The sequence below is a fragment of the Electrophorus electricus genome, chromosome 17 (assembly GCF_041902795.1).
Source record: "Electrophorus electricus isolate QZ-2024a chromosome 17, ASM4190279v1, whole genome shotgun sequence".
NCBI lineage: Eukaryota > Metazoa > Chordata > Actinopteri > Gymnotiformes > Gymnotidae > Electrophorus > Electrophorus electricus.
Genome location: NC_137513.1, coordinates 20,697,326 through 20,719,381, shown reverse-complemented (window position 1 = coordinate 20,719,381; position 22,056 = coordinate 20,697,326). Strand labels below are relative to the sequence as shown.

At 35.9% G+C, this 22,056-nt stretch overlaps 2 protein-coding genes and 1 pseudogene across 2 annotated transcripts; all 3 read right to left on the bottom strand.

Annotated features, from left to right (window-relative positions):
• Positions 1 to 3,605: 3,605 nt before the first annotated feature.
• LOC145651853 (olfactory receptor 52K1-like) lies at positions 3,606 to 4,861 on the bottom strand. Its single transcript, XM_081700381.1, has one exon. It carries the CDS (start codon positions 4,825 to 4,827, stop codon positions 3,862 to 3,864), a length of 966 nt encoding a protein of 321 aa, XP_081556507.1. The 5' UTR covers positions 4,828 to 4,861; the 3' UTR covers positions 3,606 to 3,861.
• A 4,564-nt stretch (positions 4,862 to 9,425) lies between these two features.
• Positions 9,426 to 12,011, bottom strand: LOC145651799 (olfactory receptor 52E8-like). The gene is made up of 2 exons (XM_081699716.1): positions 11,084 to 12,011; positions 9,426 to 9,478 (listed from the first exon to the last, which is right to left on the bottom strand). The coding sequence occupies exons 1-2, from the start codon at positions 12,009 to 12,011 to the stop codon at positions 9,426 to 9,428; spliced, it is 981 nt and encodes a 326-aa protein (XP_081555842.1).
• A 6,306-nt stretch (positions 12,012 to 18,317) lies between these two features.
• Positions 18,318 to 19,283, bottom strand: LOC145651798 (olfactory receptor 2AT4-like; annotated as a pseudogene).
• Between the last annotated feature and the right edge of the window lie 2,773 nt (positions 19,284 to 22,056).

The following is a 22,056-nucleotide window of genomic DNA, read 5'->3' as shown; positions in this document are numbered from 1 at the left end:
AATCTGATAACTTTAACTTTACTTTTGATGCTAATGTAATCTGATAACTTTAACTTCACTTTTGATGCTAATGTAATCTGATAACTTTAACTTTACTTTTGGTGCTAATGTGATTTGATAACTTTAACTTTACTTTTGATGCTAATGTAATCTGATAACTTTACTTTTGATGCTAATGTAATCTGATAACTTTAACTTTACTTTTGCTATTGTAAATAACTGATGACAAAGAGGAAACCATAGAGAGAAATCCAGACAAGTTTCATTCATACAATAATCTCTTGAATGGACAGCAAATTCAGATACATTCAAGAGTCAAAATTCAACGTAACTTTATTGACATAATTGTAAAGAGTACAATATTGCCAAAGCATTACCACAATAACAAGAAAAGAGCAATAAAAAAGCTTAGAATTTTTGGCTGTGAAGGAGGAAGTGCATCTCACTTTCCACCTCGCTGCTCTCTCGGTGAGCACACACTCTTCTCTCTCTGTGGACCAGAACTGTTTATACCCAACTGTCTCTATGGCCAGGTGGTGGTCACTGATCCGGTACTTGGTCAGGATTCATCTCTTTCTCAAATGTGCCATTTGTGCATTTTGAGCTTAAGGTATTTGTATTTATGACCAAATGTATTTATATTAATAAAAGGTGCATTTATTTTGAACAGTTACCAAAAGGCTCAAAGAAGGCAAAAGAAAACTACCAGATAGATCTCTCGCCTTAAAGACAGAAAGTTACAAAATAAACTCTTAGCCATACCTTGACATCAGTAGTGAAAGTATAATGCCACTAAATTAATTAATTAAGTCCTCTCCATATTCTATGAAAAATTATTTGAATCTGTTTAAAATAATTTTCTGAAACAAAATTATTATTTCATTCACAATTTATACAGATTCTAAATCTCCACATCATGCAACTATTTCACAAACCAAAATTAAAGAAGCTCTGTAATTCACAAAGTAAAGGAACCCTCTTGGTGTTCATATACTCAATATATAATGTTATATATTTTTACATTTTTTAAGTTATTACTCCAATCCCACAAACCAGTTAAAAGCCCTTTATATGTGATAAATGACCAAGTAAACTTTTGAATACATTGCCCTGATTATGTTTATATATATAGAAACTGATCCTTGATCTTATTATCACTGAAATAAAAATTGTTTCATGAAAGGCTGCCATATTAGTAATAAAATTAAACTTGTTCTTGATATCACAGACTACTCTGTATTTGTAAAATAGAATGGTAGTATTTTTTCTCTAGATTTTTACAAGCTAGTAGACACAGATGAATATACATTTTTGTTTCTACTTGACTACTATCACGTTCACCCTTACCTGACATCGTGGTTCTCACAGCACTGCCAGTATGTTTATTTACTTCCTGACTTTGCTTCCTTGTGTTTCCTTGTTTTGGTTTCATTCTGTTACACCCCCTTGTTAGTATCTATTCATGTTATTGCCTTCACCTGTATTTTGTTAGTCTTCATTAATCTCTGTATTTAAACCCCAATGTCTCATCAACTCATGGAAAGTCTCATCAACTCAGGTTATAGTTCTGAGCTGCTTGTTATCGTGTCAGTTTCTTCAGGTTTATTGGAACTCCACATTTCATTCCATGACCCTCTTTGCCTGTTCCCTGTCAGTTTTGGTTGCTTCATGTACTGCTCTTCTGGATTTTGACCTGTGCAAGTATATTTGGATTATGAATGTGGACTACATGTGTTCTCTATTAAACTTCATTCATTACACTGCTTTCGATTCTGTCTCTGTTCATGCTCGGAACATTCCAGATATTGTGTATTGTCCTGTCTGCTGTCACGACAAACAGTGATGAGCCCACATCCAAATTCTCTATACTAATATGCCTTGCACACCCTGTCACAGGTACATTTTTCCCATGTCAACTATATGGACAGCTGAACCTTTTTGGACCTGTTCCATTCGCCATGTGCCATCTTTCATGCTGAGAGAGGTTTGTGGAGCATATGGACTTGTGGGCAATTCATGTGCTTTATCCAACTGTTTTTCTTGTCATACTGGTTTTTGTTGTTTCTATAGTCTGTGGTATAAACCATATAAACCTTGCCTTCTCACTATTCCAACATGTCATGTTTGCCATTTTCCTTATAGCATTGTCATTTTAGCTTTTTTTGACTCTGAGGTCTTTTTCAGAGTGTGTGGCCAGTTATATATCAGAGTTGGGGCTTGAATAGGATTAGTCACTGTTAGGCTGAGTTATAACCTTAACCCTTACTAATATAGAAAGTACATATTACATGTGTCCTTAGAGTATAATCTACAAATCAAAATTGTCTTTTCATTATAACTTAAGTGCATATTTCATGTACTAGTTATGTAGAATGTCAACTGTCTTCTCTCTGTACCTGTAGTTCAATTCTCAGGAAATTCCATCCATTAAAAAAAACACTCTTATGAAGTAGACAACCAGAAAAGACAGGGTACACAGCCTGGGAGGGGGTTACAAGGACCAACCCCTGGAGTCAGACCTGTAGTGATTGTCTGTGAGTGGCTGGTGGCTGGACACATCACACATCCCGGTCTGGCTCAACCCAAAGGGGCACTGTGGGAGGCTACACTCACCACGTCACAGTGGTAACTCAGTGGTTAAGGTTAAGGTACTTAACCTTGTAATTGGACTTGTAATTGGAAAGTTGACAGTTCAAACCCTGCTACTTCCAAGTTGCCACTGTTTGGTCCCAGAACAGGGCCCTTAACCCTCAATTGCTGAAGATGTATTCAGTCATAATTGTTAGTCACTTTGGATATAAGGTCAGCTAAATGCCATACATGTAGCCTATGTATGCCCACCACCTGCTAGGTTTGGAGTAAGGGTATGAAATAATGCTGGTTGGGCAAAGAGCAATATTATTCAAAATAATATGTCATTGCAACAGTAAAGAATTTAATTTACTCCCTATGGTAATGTTTGCTCATTATGGTAAGTTTACAAAATCTGAATGCTCAATATATAAAGAATTGTACTATTTCAACACATTCATTTGTGAGGTATGTGGTTATGTGAAAATACATCGTGGTGTATAACTAGTCTACAAAATTACCAAACGCTTATCACTTATCTAATGTTAATGGTAATATTAAACTTGGATAGTGATAATAGCATCTGCTAAATATGCAGTTAGCAGTTGATGTAATCTCAATTAACAGGGAAAAGTATTATTTTTAATTACAATTTTCAATAGCTTTAATAACAAGGAAAATCAATAACAGTTAAAAAGTTCAGCGTTTAATGACTTAATGATTTAAAGATATTCAGAGAGTGGCACATACTAGATGGTATCATGGTTCTGAGTTCCAAATTAAGGAAGACACATTATACTGACCCTTTGACTGGCTGGTCCTACATAGACATATATGCAACATTTCTAGCCACCAATTAATGTAATGTTGAGCACTTTCACTTACCATCAAGGTGAGACCAAGTGTTCATGCTAAAGTCCGCTGTAATACCACCAAAACAACAACTCATGCTGCGTTGTGTTACAATAAGCTTGCCTGTTTTTAATGGACATTACCTTTGTTAAAGTACACTTTGAAGTTTTATGTCTTAAAAACTGTGAAGTAATTTGCAGTAGAATTTTAAGTACTTTGTTTTTTATTTTTTACAGTGTACTGAAGTGGGGTACTGAAAACATTTTCTTTTTTCAGTCTGGGTGTACTTTTAGTTGATCACTCAACTGAATATGCTTTTAGTACTGACTGTGCAAACATCTGAGAACTATGAAGGAAAGTATTTAACCAAGATTTTTATGAAAATTTCCATGTGCACATAATGTATGTCCACTACAGTCGTGTCCCAAATCCTTTTTTTCAGCCTGAAGATTTCAGTTGATGATTGGTTATGATCTTTCTTAATTTCATCATGAAAACATCTCGGATTTGCTTAGTTTGAAAGCAAAATATCACTGGATTGACAAGAGGGGGAAACAGACTATACCACATACAAATCATAATACGAGCACTGATGTTCATTTGAACCTTTTGGTCAGTAATATAAGCGGCACACCGGGGCAAATAATAAATGCATATAACAAGAAGCTGAAGGCTACATGTGGAGAATGTTTTGTACATTGCTTGAACACTGGTTATTTTTAAAACTGTTACGATGATTGCTATGTAGGAGAATATGATGAAAGCGAGGGGACCCATCAGCACTGTCATAGCCACAGTAAAATTAAGTAGCATTACATGCTTAACATCACCACAGGCTATCTTAATTATAGAATTATGGTCACAAAAACACTGTGCTATTACATTGGAGTCACAGTAGTGCTCAGCTATTGTCTTTAGAACTATAGCTGTCAGCAGTGGGATTGGAAGCACCCAGGTCACTAGACATGCAATTGCTGTGGAATGGTTTGTAACAAGTGCAGGGTATTTAAAGGGTTTACATATAGCAATCAATCGATCAGCGGCCATTAGCAGCAAAGTGAAAGATGTGACAGACCCCAGATAATGGACAAAAAACATTTGTATAAAGCAAGCATGGAATGGTATTGTTTCATCTTTAAGCAAATATTTTGCAATGATTTTAGGCATTGTTGTGGTTCCAAAAGCAAAGTCCACTGCAGCAAGATTGCAGAAGATCAGGTAGCATGGTTTTTGAAGGCTCTTTTCATAAGACACAAATGCAATAATGAAAATGTTTCCCACTACAAGTGTGAGATAAATGAAGAGAAGAAGGGTTCCAACTGCTGCATAATATTCTGGAAGGAGTCCTGGAAATCCAAGGAGGAAGAATTCTGTAATTGATGTAGAATTGGCACGTTGATCCATAACTTTTGTCAGTGCTTCAAATCCACCTGATAATACACCTGATGAAACAAATGAAACACTGGGGTGTTTACTCTCTGCAATATAAAGTGAGAAACAGAATGATAAATTATATCTTCGAAGAACATTGAACATACACATACAGATAAAATTGCTAATTCAAGTGTAAGAGCTCATCTATAATTACTGTACATACATTACTATTTACTATTTAATACACAACTTTTATTTTTCAAAGCACAAATTAATAGTCATTATAAAGCCATAGTATATGCCCAGTAATATAGAACTAAGAGTAGTCAGAAGTAATCAGATGCTAAGTATTGTCTTGCCTTTGTTTGTTCAACAGTATTTGTCATCTTTTAGAAGTCTTAGACATACAAAATTCTCAAAGCCACCCTCACAATACCCAACAAAAGATGAATCACATAAGCATCAGTTTATATATGGTTTTCCATTACACCTGAGTCCAGCTAGTTGATGTAATCTTAATATATGCTAATGCAGCAATACTTGATGTCATATGATCTGATGTTTTTTGTTTTGTTTTTGTGGCTTGCCCTCATTTAAAATCAAGCATAGCGGTAGTTTTCCCTAAAGGACACTAAAGCATACATATCCAGCTATCTCCATGTCTTGGGGTGTCTGAAGACACACTTGTGAAGACATATTAATACATCTTGTGGCTTATCTTAAGAAAGTTTTAATTAAGTATGCATATCATTTAAATATTTATATAATATTCCTTTAAATAATATACAATATAGCAAGAACTCTAGTAAATAATTATATTCTAAATTTTATTTTATTATAACCACGGGTTTTAATAAAATGTTTAGTGTATTACATTACAAACATTACATATATGCATAAGACATAATGCACTGATAAAAAAAAATCAGAAGTAATATAACATCTGTAATAATAATAATAATAATAATAAAAATCATCATTATCATCACCACCAGAAGAAGAAGAAGAAGAAGAAGAGGAAGAAGAAGAGGAAGAAGAGGTCCAGGTTTATATCCTTTGCACTCTTGTTGTTGTCAGTTATTGTTTGTCATCCTGTTCATGGAGTATTCATGTTAAGTTTCTCATGTCTCACTTTATTGAGTTTATGTCTTTGGTTTTGGTTTGTTTTCTTTCAGTTTGTTTTCCCTGCATGTCTGTTGTTACTGTTTTCTTTTGTTTGAATAAAATGTCCACATGGATTCTGCCTCACACCTCGCCTTCACTGTAACACAATAACCGACCCAAATAAAAGGATGCAGCAAGTAGACCTGGCTGTGATAGTTGAAGAGGCTTCCACATGGATTATCAGGCCTGCCAATACAGAGGATGAGTGCTTAGCCCAACTTCAGTCGGCAAGGTTGTTTATTGACAAAATGAATGGGTGCCTGAGAAAGAATACATCCGGTCTAGGTGAAAGGTTTGCATGTGTTCAAGCGGATTTGACCAACCTTGCTCTAGCCTGACTGAAATTTCTTGATCCTGAGGACATCACCCCTCCTCCTTGGCAACCATTAGTGCACCATTAGACAACTTTTGTTACGTAAATGTGTGAGTGAGCGGCATCGAGGCTGCAGCTGTATCAATCTCTCTCTATAGTACTTTATTGTTGTTAGTATAATTTCTTCATAAATACAAAGTCGTGTGTGTGCGTGTGTGTTTGTGTGTGTGTGTGTGTGTGTGTGTGTGTGTGTGTGTGTGTGTGTGTGTGTGTGAAATAATATTACAGCAGCAGTTTTTTTATCAGGGTTATTAGTAGAAATCGTGCATGCACAAATTATAACTTGAAGCACTTAATGTTTTCTGCAGTGTGTAATAATATGCGAGTCATGCAAAAAATAAATATATAAGTGTAAGTGTTTAATAAAACATGGTTGTACAATACATATTTATTTTATAATAAGAGCAAAGAATGTTTCGTACTCTGCGGGATTCCAACCAAAGATTTAATATCCACCAAAATGATGCAGCAAATTTGCATATAAAACATTGCATATGAAACATGATAAACAGATTATCTTGCCTTGCAGCCATCACATTGGTTATTTTTGGTAATGTATGAGTTTTGTGTTCATGTGAGGGTTGGTGCTTTCAACAAAATATGTGTCATCAGCAAGACAATAGACACTAATTTCTTCACACCGGGGCAGTGGGCTAATAGATGGTTGGTTTGCCTTAGGAAAATTGTATTACCTTTAGACATTCTAGTGCTAGAGGAGCTAATTAGGGCTAGGTAATCCTCACTTTAATTTTTGCTGAAGCAGACTCTACTGATTAGTCACAGATAATATCTCAAAAACAGTTTGAACAGGTCACAGGGCAGGAGATAGTTAAGGGTCAATTATAGAATAGATAACAGTGATTTGGTATTCAAAATACCTTAGGGTGTGTTCAGACTTGGTAGGCAATCACAAACGCCCTGTTGGTACGCTCCGTTCAAATATACTAGATAAACTTACCCTGACCCTATGAGCAAGACATTTTTAGTTTGTTTACAGACAGACTCTGGTGCGATCACAAAAATGACTGCAACCATCAAACCACCAAAGTGCTCTCTAACCACCAAAGTAGGAAAATAATTACTAATGTTTGGTGAAATGCCCAGAATTCTATACTGATGTAAATAAGACTCAGGCTTCTTCTTGTCTGTATATAGAGGGAATGAGTCACCCCACCCTGTATGGATGCCAACATTGTGAAAATTAATGGTATAAATGAAACATTGTCTAAGAAAGCCAGATCCCCTCTGTTTTTGGCATCGATCAGAACAAGTTCTTCATACTGAACCTATGGGCAGTTTGTTGGCATTTACTGCCTAAAAACATCTCTTTTGCGATAGAACATGGAAAGTTACATTTTGTTGCTCAAATATATAGGTAATTATTTCGCTTATACATCATATTTGTCCATAAATAAACATGATATGTGACTGAGCTCTCCAAATACATACTGGAATTGAAGGGTGTTTGTTCCTTTTTAATTTCAGAAATGTTTTAGCTGTTTGCCTGAAGGATACTATTATATACAGTTGACTCAACTTGGCAGGTAATTGTTTAGTTTTTGATTGAGAATAACTAGCTGTTTTAAATCATGAAAATGAGCTGAAGAAATCCTGTGTGAACATTAATCCTCTCGTCTGATCCTCTGTAATCTAATTATGGTAATAGAATTACAATGATATTCCAGCTCATATCAGACCAACCTCTGAACTGAGCTCTCTTTTATTGTCTTTGGAGGTCCTCCACGGTATTCAAACTTATGAACTGTAAGTGTAAACTTTTTTCCACACCTGATCAGATCATGATGTTTCATGTTGGGACAAAGTACAAGCAAATGAGTTTCCTAACTTCATTTTATATTGATGGACATTGCCTCAATGGCATTTCTGTTTGCAAATGAAGTTAGGAAACCCAAAGAAAAAGAACTGATCTACACTTTTGGAACTGTAAAATACCATTGAATGAATGCCAGATTTTAAGCATATACTTTTTTTTCCTAATATAAACTGGTTTCTGCTCCTAGATTTCAGAAGCACTTTGCTTGCATAGCTGATGAAGGACGTCAATTCGAAATGTGCTGTTTGTCAGGAAACCTCGTGTACTTCACTACAATTTTGAATATCTCTACATCTTTTACTACTGTTCAAATGTCTTTAGGCCACCTTTAGATTTTTGTATAAGCAATGGTATAATTTCAGTCTCTTTATTAGAATGCAAGTACAGGAAAGTACAAGAAGTGTATATTAAATTTAATTAAAAAAAAACATCTTAAAAACAGCTTCTGTAGGCTACAGTGGTAAGTATTTAGTGTGACCTCCTACTGCACTTGAGCAACAGCAGGAACCTGGGTCTTTTAAATCTGAATGCATTGGAACCCTAATCATTGTAATAGACCTATTAGATCTATTGCACCAGGTTTATGCAAGACATGCTTCAGCATTACATACATGTTATTTGAGTTTAATTAATTGGAAGCTTAGTATATAAGTATATATAAGTATATACAAGACCACATTTTGTGTACATATTTCTGGTATTTTCTGTTTGTAACATATGATAAATAATTATATATGGTCATTATACCACTGATAAAACAACAAATCTAATAGTGGCCTAAGATGTTTTCACAGTACTGTATACATATACAGCTGTTTATATATTTAAAGATTTGTATGCACATGACTCTTTTTTTTCTTATCAAAATTTTCTTTAACTCTATTGCTCTCAAAGTATAAATTAGAGGGTTGAACATCAGAGGTAGGAGGCTATATAACATGACAATTTTAGCATTAAAACTGATAGCAACATTGGCAGACAAATAATTCAAACACCTAGGAATGAAGAAGAATAATTAAATTGCTTTTAAAATACATTTTTGAAATTGTACTTTTCAAAGTTGTTCTATACGATGAGAAAGTCCAGCAGTGTTTATCTTTGTCCTCAAGTTTGGGAAGGTTGTCAAACTGCTCACACATCGAAAGTAAGGCCTCACTTTAACTTGCACTGAAGCAGACCATATGTACTGATTGGTCCCAGTCAATATCTCAAAAACATTTCCAACAGACCACAGGGCAAGAGATAGGTATGGGTCAATTATAGGTACCAGTAGGTCAACTGTCGGTTTTCCACCCCCACTTCTGTTCTTCCACCAGTCATGGACGGTAGGGTCATGTAAAGTTTTGGTAGTTTTAAAACGAACCCTTGTGTGAATGGCCTGTTGGTATGCTCCATTCAAATATACTAAATAAACATACCATGACCCTTTGAGCAGGTCAGTTTCAGTCTGATTACAAACTCTTGTGCCAACACAGGAATGACTGTAACCATCAAACCACCAAAGTGCTCTCTAACGACCTACGCAGGAAAATAATTGCTAATGTTTGGTGAAATGCCCAGAAATCTACACTGATGTAAATAGGACTCAGGCTTCCTCTTGTCTGTATATGGGAGAATGAGTCATGCCACCCTGTATGGCTGCCAACATTACAATTGTGAAAATTAGTGGTATAAATTAGACCACGTCTAATAAAACCACTTACCTGCTAGGTAACCTATACTATATCATTGACAAGGCCCTTTCATGCAGAATGACCAATCCCTCCACAAGTGTAAACATCCCAAACACATGTAGTTAGTTTTGGCAATGATCAGAACAAGTTCTTCATTCTGAAACTGTGAGTGGTTTTATTGGGATATTCTGCCTAAGTACATCTCTTTGATGACAGCACATTAAAGTGCTTATATTATTTAAATACATTTTATTGCTCAAACGTGTAGGTATCTGTTCATCTTATATAACATACTTCCATCATAGATAAACATGATATATGTCTGAACTCTTAAAATGCATACTGGAATTGAAGGGAGTTTGTTGCTTTTTCTTTTCAGCAATTTCAGCTGTTTTCCTGCAGGATAAAATGATATACAGTTGATGCAACCTGACAGGCAATTCTTTAGTTCTTGATTGAGATAACAAGCTGTGTTAAAGCATGAAAATGTCCTAGGATCTGAATATATCTTGTGTGAAGATCCATCATCTAATCTGATCCTCTGTAATCTGATCATGGCAACAAATCCTCAGTGATATTTCTGTTAATTCAGAGCAGCCTCTGCACTAAGATCTCTTTTATAGTTTTTGGATTTCCTCAACAGTATTATGACTTATGAACTCTAAGTATAGATTTTTTTCAACACTACGCTGAGATCTGATCACATCACAGTGCACGTTTTAACAGGATGCATAAATTTAACTGCCAGGCATATAATATATAGGATGTTTCATGTTTCAGACTCAGGTCTAAGAGACGTAGCATTCAGTGACATATCTGCTTGCAAATAAAGTTAGGAAACTCGAAGAAAATAACTAATCTAAAGGTTCAGAACTTGTGTAGAATGAATATTATGTTTTAAACATCTGTTTTTTTTTCTCTAAAATAAACTGCTTTCTCCTAGAAATATCGAAGTACTTTCTTTGCACAGCTGATAAAAGACATCTGTTGGAAGCATCCTTTTTCTCTGGAAACCTGTGTACTTCCCTGTAATTTTGAATATCTTACTAAAGTACACATAAATTACTCACCAGGAATCTTCTTCACACACACACACACACACACACACACACACACGCGCACACACACACACACACACACACACGCACACACACACACATACACACACACACACACACACACACACACACACACACACACACTATATATATATTTAAAAATTTGTATGTTCCTGATTCGTTAGGAAATTTCTTATCAAAATTTTCTTTACCTCTGTTGTTTTCAAACTATAAATTAGAGGGTTGAACATTGGAGGTAGGAGGCTGTACAACATGATAATGGATATTTGCAAATCAGCATTAAAACTGATACCAATATTGGCAGACAAATAAGTAAAACACCTAGGAATGAAGAAGAGGGAGATTATGATGAGCTGAGAGCTACAGGTGGAGAGAGTCTTCAGCCGACCCCGAGTGCTTGAGATTTGCAGAACTGTAACAATAATGCAGCCATAAGAAAACACAATGATGCCGAGAGATCCCAGCAGTATTACCATGGCAAAAACAAATGCTGGAAAACTATATGGAGCCCTGTCAGTGCATGCGAGTCTTGTAACAGATATATGATCACAATAGCAGTGTAAAATAGTGTTGGCTCCACAGTAAGGGAGGGGGAAAGCTCGAATAACCATCCTTAGAATGCTAGTATGAGCCACTACCCAAGCCACTAGGCTCAGAATTAATACATTTCTGTTTGTCATAATACTGTGGTACCGAAGTGGGTAACAAACCGCTACATATCGATCTATAGCCATTAATGCCAGTATGTGTGAATCGACTGTGCTGAAATAATGCACTAAATACATTTGAATAAAACAACCTACAAATGAAATAGTCCCAGCTTGAAACCAGTACTTGGCAATTATCTTTGGTAATGTGGTTGTACTGAACAGAACATCAGATATAACAAGATTTATAAAAATATAATACATAGGTTTATGGTGAGTTTTTTCTGTTGAAAACAAAACAACAAATATTCCATTCCCTATCAAGGTGCACATATAAACAAAGAACATAACTACAGAAACAAGGCCATAGTAGTTAGGGTGAAGTCCAGGAAAACCAACAATTAAAAAATCCTTCACAAAAGTCATGTTTTCCTCCAACATCATGGGTTGATGTCTTTAAAGTAAAAAATGCAACTTCAGGTCTACAGGATCAAAAGTAGAGCAAAACAATGGAATTTAATGCATACTGTATTAAAACATTGCCTGTTGTTAGTTAGAGTTCATTATGTTACTTTCTTAATTCAAAATAGATCATAATAATTACAAATTACTTGTCATTGACATAAAAATGTTCAGACAGTATATGCTCCCTCTTTACCTAGATCACTCCTTAGCAATGGTGGAATGAACTGGCATAGTGGAATGGTGGAATGAACTGCTGGGTTTATGGTGTCTCACAGTTCATTTATATTGGTCACATTATCTCATATGACCAAGAAGGGAAAATAAAAACAATTTTGCACAACATCTCCAGAAACGTATATAAGAAGCAACATTTATTTGTTAAAATCTCTGGCTGAGAAATGTCACTTTGTGTTTTTACAAATATTATCCATTTCCTTATAGATCAGCCACACTATTTTTTAACATAGCAGCTAACTGAATACTAAAACTGAGAGTTCTTGCACTTTCAGTGCCAAGTTGTCAACTCCCAAATATGTTGCTTGAAAGATAAGCTTTTTTTTTTTTTTTTTTTTTTTTTTACCAAACACCATAGTTCTTCTTCTTCTCTACCATAAAATACCATAAAATATAGGAATGTGTAACAATTAATCTTCCTCTATTAGTTATCATACAAAGACTTTGCAAGTTGTTTTAAACAAGCTTTCAACAAACTTCCAACAATCTTTTATATTTGTAATTAATTTTAGTTTTGATTCGCCATATCATATTCCATACCTGCTGAGTCAATAGCACACTGAAATCTACAAGCAACACACTGGATCAATAAAAGGCCCTAGTGCATGGTAATGTTAGATGCTCATTCAGTTATTACATAGTGTATTTACTTGCTAAATGGCTTTTCTAAAATTTCTAGATTTGCATTTGCTAAATGCAAATCTAGACATATTGAATTCTCATGAGTTCTGCAGTGACATATACTGAGACACTGGAATGTTCTTGACTCAGTTTAATGCTTTGTGTGGACTCCTTTCTAAATATATTTTAAATCTGATTTTTTCAATCTTATCTACAGTCGAGTTTGTTTTTAAGACTTGTTTTCAGTGAGATAAACTTTTCTGTAGTTTATCTCGGATAGTCTGCAGCCATTCTCCAGTGACTTCTATTGCAGCAGTGACATTTTGGTGCAGGGAATTGAACTTGATGCACTCAGAGTTCATTTACCCAGTGCATGCTATATGACCAAAATACATTACACCTACACCTTGTGACATTGCATTCAAAATCCATATGCATTAATATGGAGTTTGTCTCCCTTTTGCATCTATAACAGGTTCCATTCTTCTGAGAAAGTTTTCCACAAGATTTAGGACTCTATGCCTGTGACAATTTTTGTCCATTCATCCAGAAGAGCATTTGTGAGGTTACACACCAATGTTGATTGAGATGTCCTTGCTCACAGTCTCCATTCTTGTTCATCCCAAACATGTTTGATATAGTCGATGTCAGGGTTCTGTGTGGGCCAGTCAAGTTATTCCACACTAAACTCACCCGACCATGCCTTTATGGACCTTGCTTTGTGCACTGGGGCAAAGTCATGCTAGAACTGAAAAGGGCCTTCCCCATATAATTCCTACAAAGTTGGAAGCATACAGTTATCCAAAATGTCTTGGTATGCTGAAGCATCCAGGTTTCCCTTCACTGGAACTAAGGTGCCTTGGCCAACTTTTGAAAAACATCCCTATAGCATTATTCCTCCTCCACCAAACTTTACAGTTGGCACAATGCAATCAGGCAGGTAACATTCTCATGGCATTCGCTAAACCCAGACTCATCCATCAAACTACCAGATAGAGAATCATGATTCATCACTCCACAGAATACAGTTCTTCTGCTCCAGAGTTCAGTGGCCAAATGCTTTATACAACTCCATCTGATGCTTGGCATTGTACTAGTGATGTAAGGCTTGCATTCAGCTTTTCATGGAAACCTATACCATGAAGCTCCTGTTCTTCTGCTGATGTTAATACCGGAGGAGGTTTGGAACTCTGCATATATTGAGTCAGTGGAATGTTGGTGACTTGTGCCTCAGACCTTGCTCTGTAACTTTATGTGGCCTGCATTTCATGGCTGAGTTGCCCAGGTTCCAAAAAGCTGCAAAATTTTAAATAATACAAATTTCAGTTGATTATGGAATATCTAAGAGGGAAGAAATTTCACAAACTGGCTTGTAATGGTAGCATCCTGTTACAGTACCATGGTCAAATTTAGTGAGCTCTTTAGATTGACCCATTCTTTCACAAATGTTTGTAAAGACTACGTGGCTAGCTGTTTTATTTTATACCACTGTTGCAATGAGCTTGAATGAAACACCTGACTTAAATGATACTGTGTATTTCTGAGTTCAGATAATATTACTTGGATTGTGACAGGTGTGGATTGAGCTAATATACCTATTAGCAGGGTATTGTTTATTTTAGGCAATGACCTTGCTGGTGGAGAGATGTTTACACTGCCAGACATTGTAAATGAACACAGTGAATTCTGCTTATGCTCCCAATGAAGAATTACTCTGTTTCCTGTTTGTAGAGGTCTCACATTTATCATTAGCTCAAGAACACTGATTATATAGCCAACTGGGGATTAGAAAGACACTTCAGCATGTCTTAAAAATTGTGGCCTTCCATTAAGTCTGATTTGTGTTGCACCTGTCAGCTTGTTGGAAAGGCAAACTAGGTCATTCCTTCTGCTCCTCTTTGTTCCATAGTTGCAATAAGAGAACTGTTTGAAACTCTTTGTGTTCCCATAGGAACTAAGGATACCTTGTCCAAAGCTGTACTATACTGACTCTTATGTGATCTGCCCCAAGGCTTCCTGAAGCCACTCAAATTCCTTGAAATCAAAATCAGCAACTAAGCCTCTCATCAAATGTTGTACTCTGTTTGGGCTGACCAAACAAATTCAGTCTAATTCAGTCTGATCAAGGTTCGAATTTTATGTACAGACTTTTCTCTCAACACATCAGCTCTGTGTTGGCATACAATGACTTAGCTATTTGCACTAAGAAAGATCCAGGAAAGAACAGTAGGAAGCTTCACAGGAGGAGAATATTCCTTGAGAACCTGGGAAAATATCTTGATATCCCCCATACATAGAGGAGACAGAACCTTCCCTATCCTTTGCGACCGTTGTGAGCGCATTTGAGATGGAAGAATCTAGGCCTACTCTGCTGAGGGCACAGCAAAGGGAAACAAATGAAAGAGGTGCCAAACCTGCCCTTATAAGAAAGACACTAAGACTATTACAAACTAACTACAAATGTTTCATATATATATATATATATATATATATATATATATCAAATGTAAAAATGTAGTGTAAAAAGTCCCAAAGACAGACCTAGACAGACCCCAGCATGTTAACTGCAATTTTATAAGGATCTGAAAAGTTATGGTATTATATTTCTACATCCAAATTAACCCATATAATTCTCTAAAATGAGTGTTTTAATGAAGAAGTATGTCCAATGTTAAGGTAAACAAGATCATTATTAATCAGTTTACTAGTCAGCTTGACACTCTTATGAGTCAACTCCACATCAGTGGAAACCCACTCATTCTCCATGGTGACTCCAACATTACACCAGACAAACCAGTCATCAGACAAACCAGTCATTTTGCTTCCTTCAACTTATTCTCATTTGACCTCACCTGCAAGCAGTTTCCACCAACCTACATAATAGGCAACATTCTGGACATTCAGCTGGACCACTCCAGTACTGGACATCACAGTCACCCTCCCCCACCTCTCAAAACATCACTTTCATCTCTCTCTCCTGACTCTCCATGTTGACACCTCTACTACTTGTTCTTCCTCCTTCTGCTGCAACCTGTGCTCCATTCCTCCCTCTACCCTTTTGCTTCTACTGTCTTGATTACCCTTCCTCATGCTGGATCTTTTTCTTCTCTCTCCCTGGATACAGCTACTAAAACTTTCCTCTCCCCACTCTCCTCATCAGTTAACATCCTGTGCCCTCTCTCAGAAGTAATGCACTGTAACAGGGGAGAACTGTAAACTGCTGAGCAATGGTAGGGGAAAATTCTCACCTAGATTCAGACCTCCACTCATACCAATCCTTCCAACTTCTCACTGGAAGTAATATCTGCAAAATCATTCTTCTGCAGAGCTCTTCACTATTTTGCTATTTTCTCATTTCTCCTCAAACCGCCCCCTTCCCCTTCTCCCTCCTCTCTTACTTCAGAGGATTTCATCAACTTCTTTGAAGAGAAGGTTACAAGTCTTCTTTGGGTATGTTTGCTGTACACATGAAAAAGGGGGCTTTCACACATGAAAATAGTTTTCCTTTTAAGGACAGTTTAATGCTGCTTGTTATGTCAGCAATCCAAGAACCTGGTGCTGGACACTAGCAATGAGGGATTCTGTCAAGTAGATGAAGTTTGCTTTCCAGGCCTGGCTAGGCTTGGATAACTCCTGATTCAGCTGAAGGGAACTGGAGAGCAAAGGTTTGTTGCTTTTGGATGCTTGGAAATTTAGACAGGCCATGGAGAATGACTTTTTGGTGGCTTCAAAGAGGTTCTAGAAAACACTTTGACAACTTAGAAGGAGAAGGAGGGACATCATCCAAGCCATGCTCAACAATGGTGAAGCTCTGAATTTGACAGAGAATATTGTTGGGCATTATAAGGAACACTCTGAGAAATTTCTTAAGAAACATGCATCCTATGCAGGAGTTAGAACAAGAGGCTACTGTGAGAGAGGAGTCATATTCCATTTCCCTGACACTAAGATAATAGGAAAGCTCTACAGTGGGAAAGCAGCAGGGGCAGATGACCTTGGCCTGAAATTGATGAAAGTCCTAGATATTGGGAGACTGTCTTGTATGACATGCACTTCCAATATCTCATTGACCTCAGAAACTGCATGGTGATCCCAGTTTTGAAGAATGTAGTCCATAAAATTTGTGCAAACTATAGAGATATCACATTTCTCTCTCGAATAGTCTGTGAAAGGACATTTCATCTGATTTATTAGCCTCAGATTCATGAGGAAAAATGCAGATTCTATCCTGACTGTGGAACAGTGGCCAGCTCTTTATCCTCTCCCAGGTAGCTTAGGATGCATGAGAGTTTGCTACTCCAGTATACACGTTTTGTGGATCCTGGAACATCTGGGGATTCCACAGGAGCTGCTGTAGGAGGTGGCTGAGGACTGAGACACTTGGGATTCTTTGATTATCTTGCAGCCACTGCAGCCATGAAATGGACTGAATAAGAAGAATAAGACCTGAATAAGAAGATGATGATGATTATGATGTTAGACTAAGGGCCTAGTGATCATTTCCTTGTGCATTTAAAGAAATAAACATCGAAAACATAATGTTAGTAATTTGCAATCTGAATAAACAAGCAAAACCTTTATTTTTCATTTTATTTGACATTAGCTTGCTACAGTGACGTTCAGTAACGGTAGAAAAACTGTTGACCATTAAATGACTTCAGAAAGGGGCATGTTTTCAGCTGGTATCACGATCAATTTCTGAACCCTGAGCCTCAAGATGAGAAAAGATGAGAGAAGGAAGATTGCACACATTGTAGTGTCACTCTGACTGGCTGGTGCTAATTTTACATTTAATACTACTAGCCAACAATGAAGATAATTTTGAGCACTTTTACTTACCATAATAGGTGAAATCTATTATATTTTCTGTAATAGCAACAAAACGTAACCACTGGTATATTTTATTATACTCAGCATGCCTAACAAGTTTTCTAGTTTAAAGATAAGATAACTAACAATAGAAACAACGCTTTTTAAGTTGTATTTTCAACATTTTATAGTACAATATTTTGACATTCTTTCTTGGCTATTGAATATGCAACTTTGAATAATAATAAGGCAATTACATTCAATTTTTATATGTAGAAGTTCCTTGAGACTGCAACTTAAGCTTGTTTGCCTATCTGAGATTCAATACTAACTGTGTTCTTTTGAAACCCTAAAAACTGGGAATAAACTTATTATTTTAAGTTGTATTTGCTTTTAATTGTTAGATTGTACAGAAAGAGTGTACAGAAAACATTTTGCTTTTACACTTTTTATAGAAACATTTTCTTTTCTGTTTGAAGATTCTTTCAGTATTGACCGTGCAAAAATCACAATACTAAGAGGAAGAGAATTTAATCAAGATTTTCATGTCAGATGTTAGAAAATTTCCACACGCACAAAATTTATGTTCATTGCAATTGTGTCCCAAAACCTTTTTTTTTTTTAGTATAAAGGTTTCAGTTGATGATTGGTCCTAATCTTTCTTAATTTCATCATGAAAATATTGCGTATTAGCTTGGTTTGAAAGCAGAATATCACTGGATTGACAAGAGGAGGGAACAGACTATACCACATACATATCATAATGCGTGCACTAATGTTCATTTGAACCTTTATGTCAGTAATATAAGAGGTACACCGGGGAACATAGTAAATGCATATAGTAAGAAGCTGAAGGCTACATGTGGAGAATGTTTTGTATATTGTTTGTACATTGGATATTTTTAAAACAGTTATGATGATTGCTGTGTAGGAAAATATGATGAAAGCGAGGGGACCCATCAGCACTGTCATAGCCACACAAAAGAAAAGCAGCTTTGCATTCTTAGCATCGGTACAGGCTATCTTACTCATGGAATTATGATCACAAAAACACTGTGCAATTACATTGGAGTCACAATAGTGCTCAGCTATGGTTTGTATAACTATAGCTGTCAGCAGTGGGATTGGAAGCACCCAGGTCACTAGACATGCAATTGCTGTGGAATGGTTTGTAACAAGTGCAGGATATCTGAGGGGATTACATATGGCAATAAATCAATCAACAGCCATTAATAACAAAGTGAAAGTCATGACAATCCCAAGATAATGGACAAAAAACATTTGTACAAAGCAAGCATAGAATGGCAGGGTTTCCTCTTTAAGCAAATATTTTGCAATGATTTTAGGCATTGTGGTGGTTCCAAAAGCAAAGTCCACTGCAGCAAGATTGCAGAAGATCAGGTAGCATGGTTTTTGAAGGCGCTTTTCATAAGACACAAATGCAATAATGAAAATGTTCCCTCCTACAAGTGTGAGATAAATGAAGAGGAAAAGGGTTCCAACTGCTGTGTAATATTCTGCAAGGAGTCCTGGAAATCCAAGGAGGAAGAATTCTGTAATTGTCGTGGAATTGGCATGTTGATCCATAACTTTTGTCAGTGCTTCAAATCCACCTGATAATACACCTGATGAAACAATTGAAACACTGGGGTGTTTACTCTCTGCAATATAAAGAGAAATAATATAAAGAGAAATAATATCTTCCAAGAATATTGAACATACACATACAGATGAAATTGCTAATTCAAGCATAAGAGCTAATTTATAATTACTATACATACATTATTAAATTATTATTTACAATACACAACTTTTATTTTTCAAAGCACAAATTAATCCATAGTATATGCCCAGTAATATAGAACTAAGAGTAGTCAGAAGTAATCAGATGCTAAGTATTGTCTTGCCTTTGTTTGTTCAACAGTATTTGTCGTCTTTTAGAAGTCTTAGACATACAAAATTCTCAAAGCCAACCTCACAATACCCAACAAAAGATGAATCACATAAGCATCAGTTTATATATGGTTTTCCATTACACCTGAGTCCAGCTAGTTGATGTAATCTTAATATATGCTAATGCAGCAATACTTGATGTCATATGAGCTGATGTTTTTTTTGTTTTGTTTTGATTTTGTGGCTTGCCCTCATTTAAAATCAAGCATAGCAATAGTTTTTTCTTAAAGGACACTAAAGCATACATATCCAGCTATCTCCATGTCTTGGGGTGTCTGAAGTCACACTTGTGAAGACATATTAATACATCTTTTGGCTTGTCTTAAAAAATGAATACTTGTCATTAAGGCATGTCGATAGACACGCCTCTTAAGATGTCTTGTTTATAATAACCTCCCAAGATGTCTCAAAATCAAGTATGCATATCATTTAAATATTTATATAATATTCCTTTAAAGCATATACAATATAGCATTGATCAGAACAAGTTCTTCATACTGAACTTGTGGGTGGCTTGTTGGCATTTACTGCCTAAAAACATCTCTTTTGTGATAGAACATGGAAAGTTACATTTTGTTGCTCAAATATATAGGTATTTATTTCACTTATACAGCATATTTCTCCATAAATAAAGATGATATGTGACTGAACTCTCCAAATACATACTGGAATTGAAGGGTGTTTGTTGCTTTTTAATTTCAGAAATGTTTTAGCTGTTTTCCTGAAAACTAAAATGATATACAGTTGATTCAACTTCGCAGGCAATTGTTTAATTTTTGATTGAGATTAAGTAGCTGTTTTAAAGCATGAAAATGGCCTATGATCTGAACAAATCCTGAACATTAATAATCTAATCTGATTTCCTGTAATCTAATTATGGTAATAAAATCACAGTGATATTCCAGTTCATTTCAGCGCAGCCTCTGCACTGAACGCTTTTTTATGGCCTTTGGACTTCTTCCACAGTATTCAAGCTTATGAAATGTAAGCATAGATTTTTTAACTCTACACTGTGATCTGATCATATCACAGAGCACTTTTTAACAGGATGCCTCAATTTAACTGCAATGCATATTATATATAGGATGTTTCATGTTTTGGACAGAGGTCTTTCTTCAGTTGTCCACGCGAAGTGCTTCTGAATGAGATTCCTAACTACATTTTATATTAATGGATGCAGCATTCAATGACATATCTCTTTGCAAAAATTAGGAAACTCAAAGAAAAATAACTAACTGAAAGGTTCAGAACTTGTCCAGTATGAATATTATATTTTAAATATCTTAAAAAAAACTGCTTTATCCTAGAAATATAGAAATACTTTCTTTGCACAGCTGATAAAAGACATCTGTCTGAAGCATCCTGTTTCTCTGGAAACCTGTGTACGTCGCTGCAGTTTTGAATATCTACTCCCCTTAGTACAGTACAGAGCAGTTACTCACATGGAATTTTCACACACATGCACACACACACACACACACACACACACACAATATATATATATATATATATATATATATATATATATATATTTAAAGATTTGTATGTTCATGATTCTTTTGGAAATTTCTTAGCAAAATTCTTTAACTCTGTTGTTCTCAAACTATAAATTATAGGAATGAACATTCCTATAATGTCTTTGTGTTCCCATAGGAACTAAGGGTACCTTGTCCAAAGCTGTACTATACTGTTACGAATGGCCACCCTCCTGACGTCCCTGTTTCCATGTTTCCTTGTGTCTGTTTTCCTTTGGTTCCATTTTCTCCGTCCCTCATTTGGTTTTCCACACCTGTCCCTCATTTTTGGTCTTGTTAAGTTAATGTATTTAAACCCTGTCTTGCTACCTGTGTGTTTGTGGTTCATTGCATGTGAATGAATGGATGTGAGCTTTGTACTCTTAGTCTTCATGGTATGCCTAGCCTTGGTGTTTGTTAGTCTCAGAGTTCTTCCTCATGTCTGTTATAGAGCCTGTTTTCCCTGTTTGTGTTCGTGTGTTTTTGTTGATCATGTATCCCCATGCTCTCCATGTTGGCTCTATGACCCTGGACTGTAATACCAACTCTGATTTTGGATTTGCACACAATAAATCTTGCTCTTCTCTGCACGTGTCCGCTTTCTTACCGCTCAACATTACAACAACATACAAAAGTAATAATAATGAATAGAAATGTACGTCTTGCTGGATGACACATGCACTGACATATACAAACATCTGGTTGGTGTAATTATTTCTGTCTTGTCAAAACTACCACTTTAGAAAAGCTAAATGCATACAGCATACACTTACATTGTCATATATAAAATGGATGCTTAGGTTCTGCCCTGAATTTGTGAGATGAGATATAAATATAATTACATTTACTCAGGAATGATGCAGTAAAATCTCAAATTTGCCACAGCAGTTAAA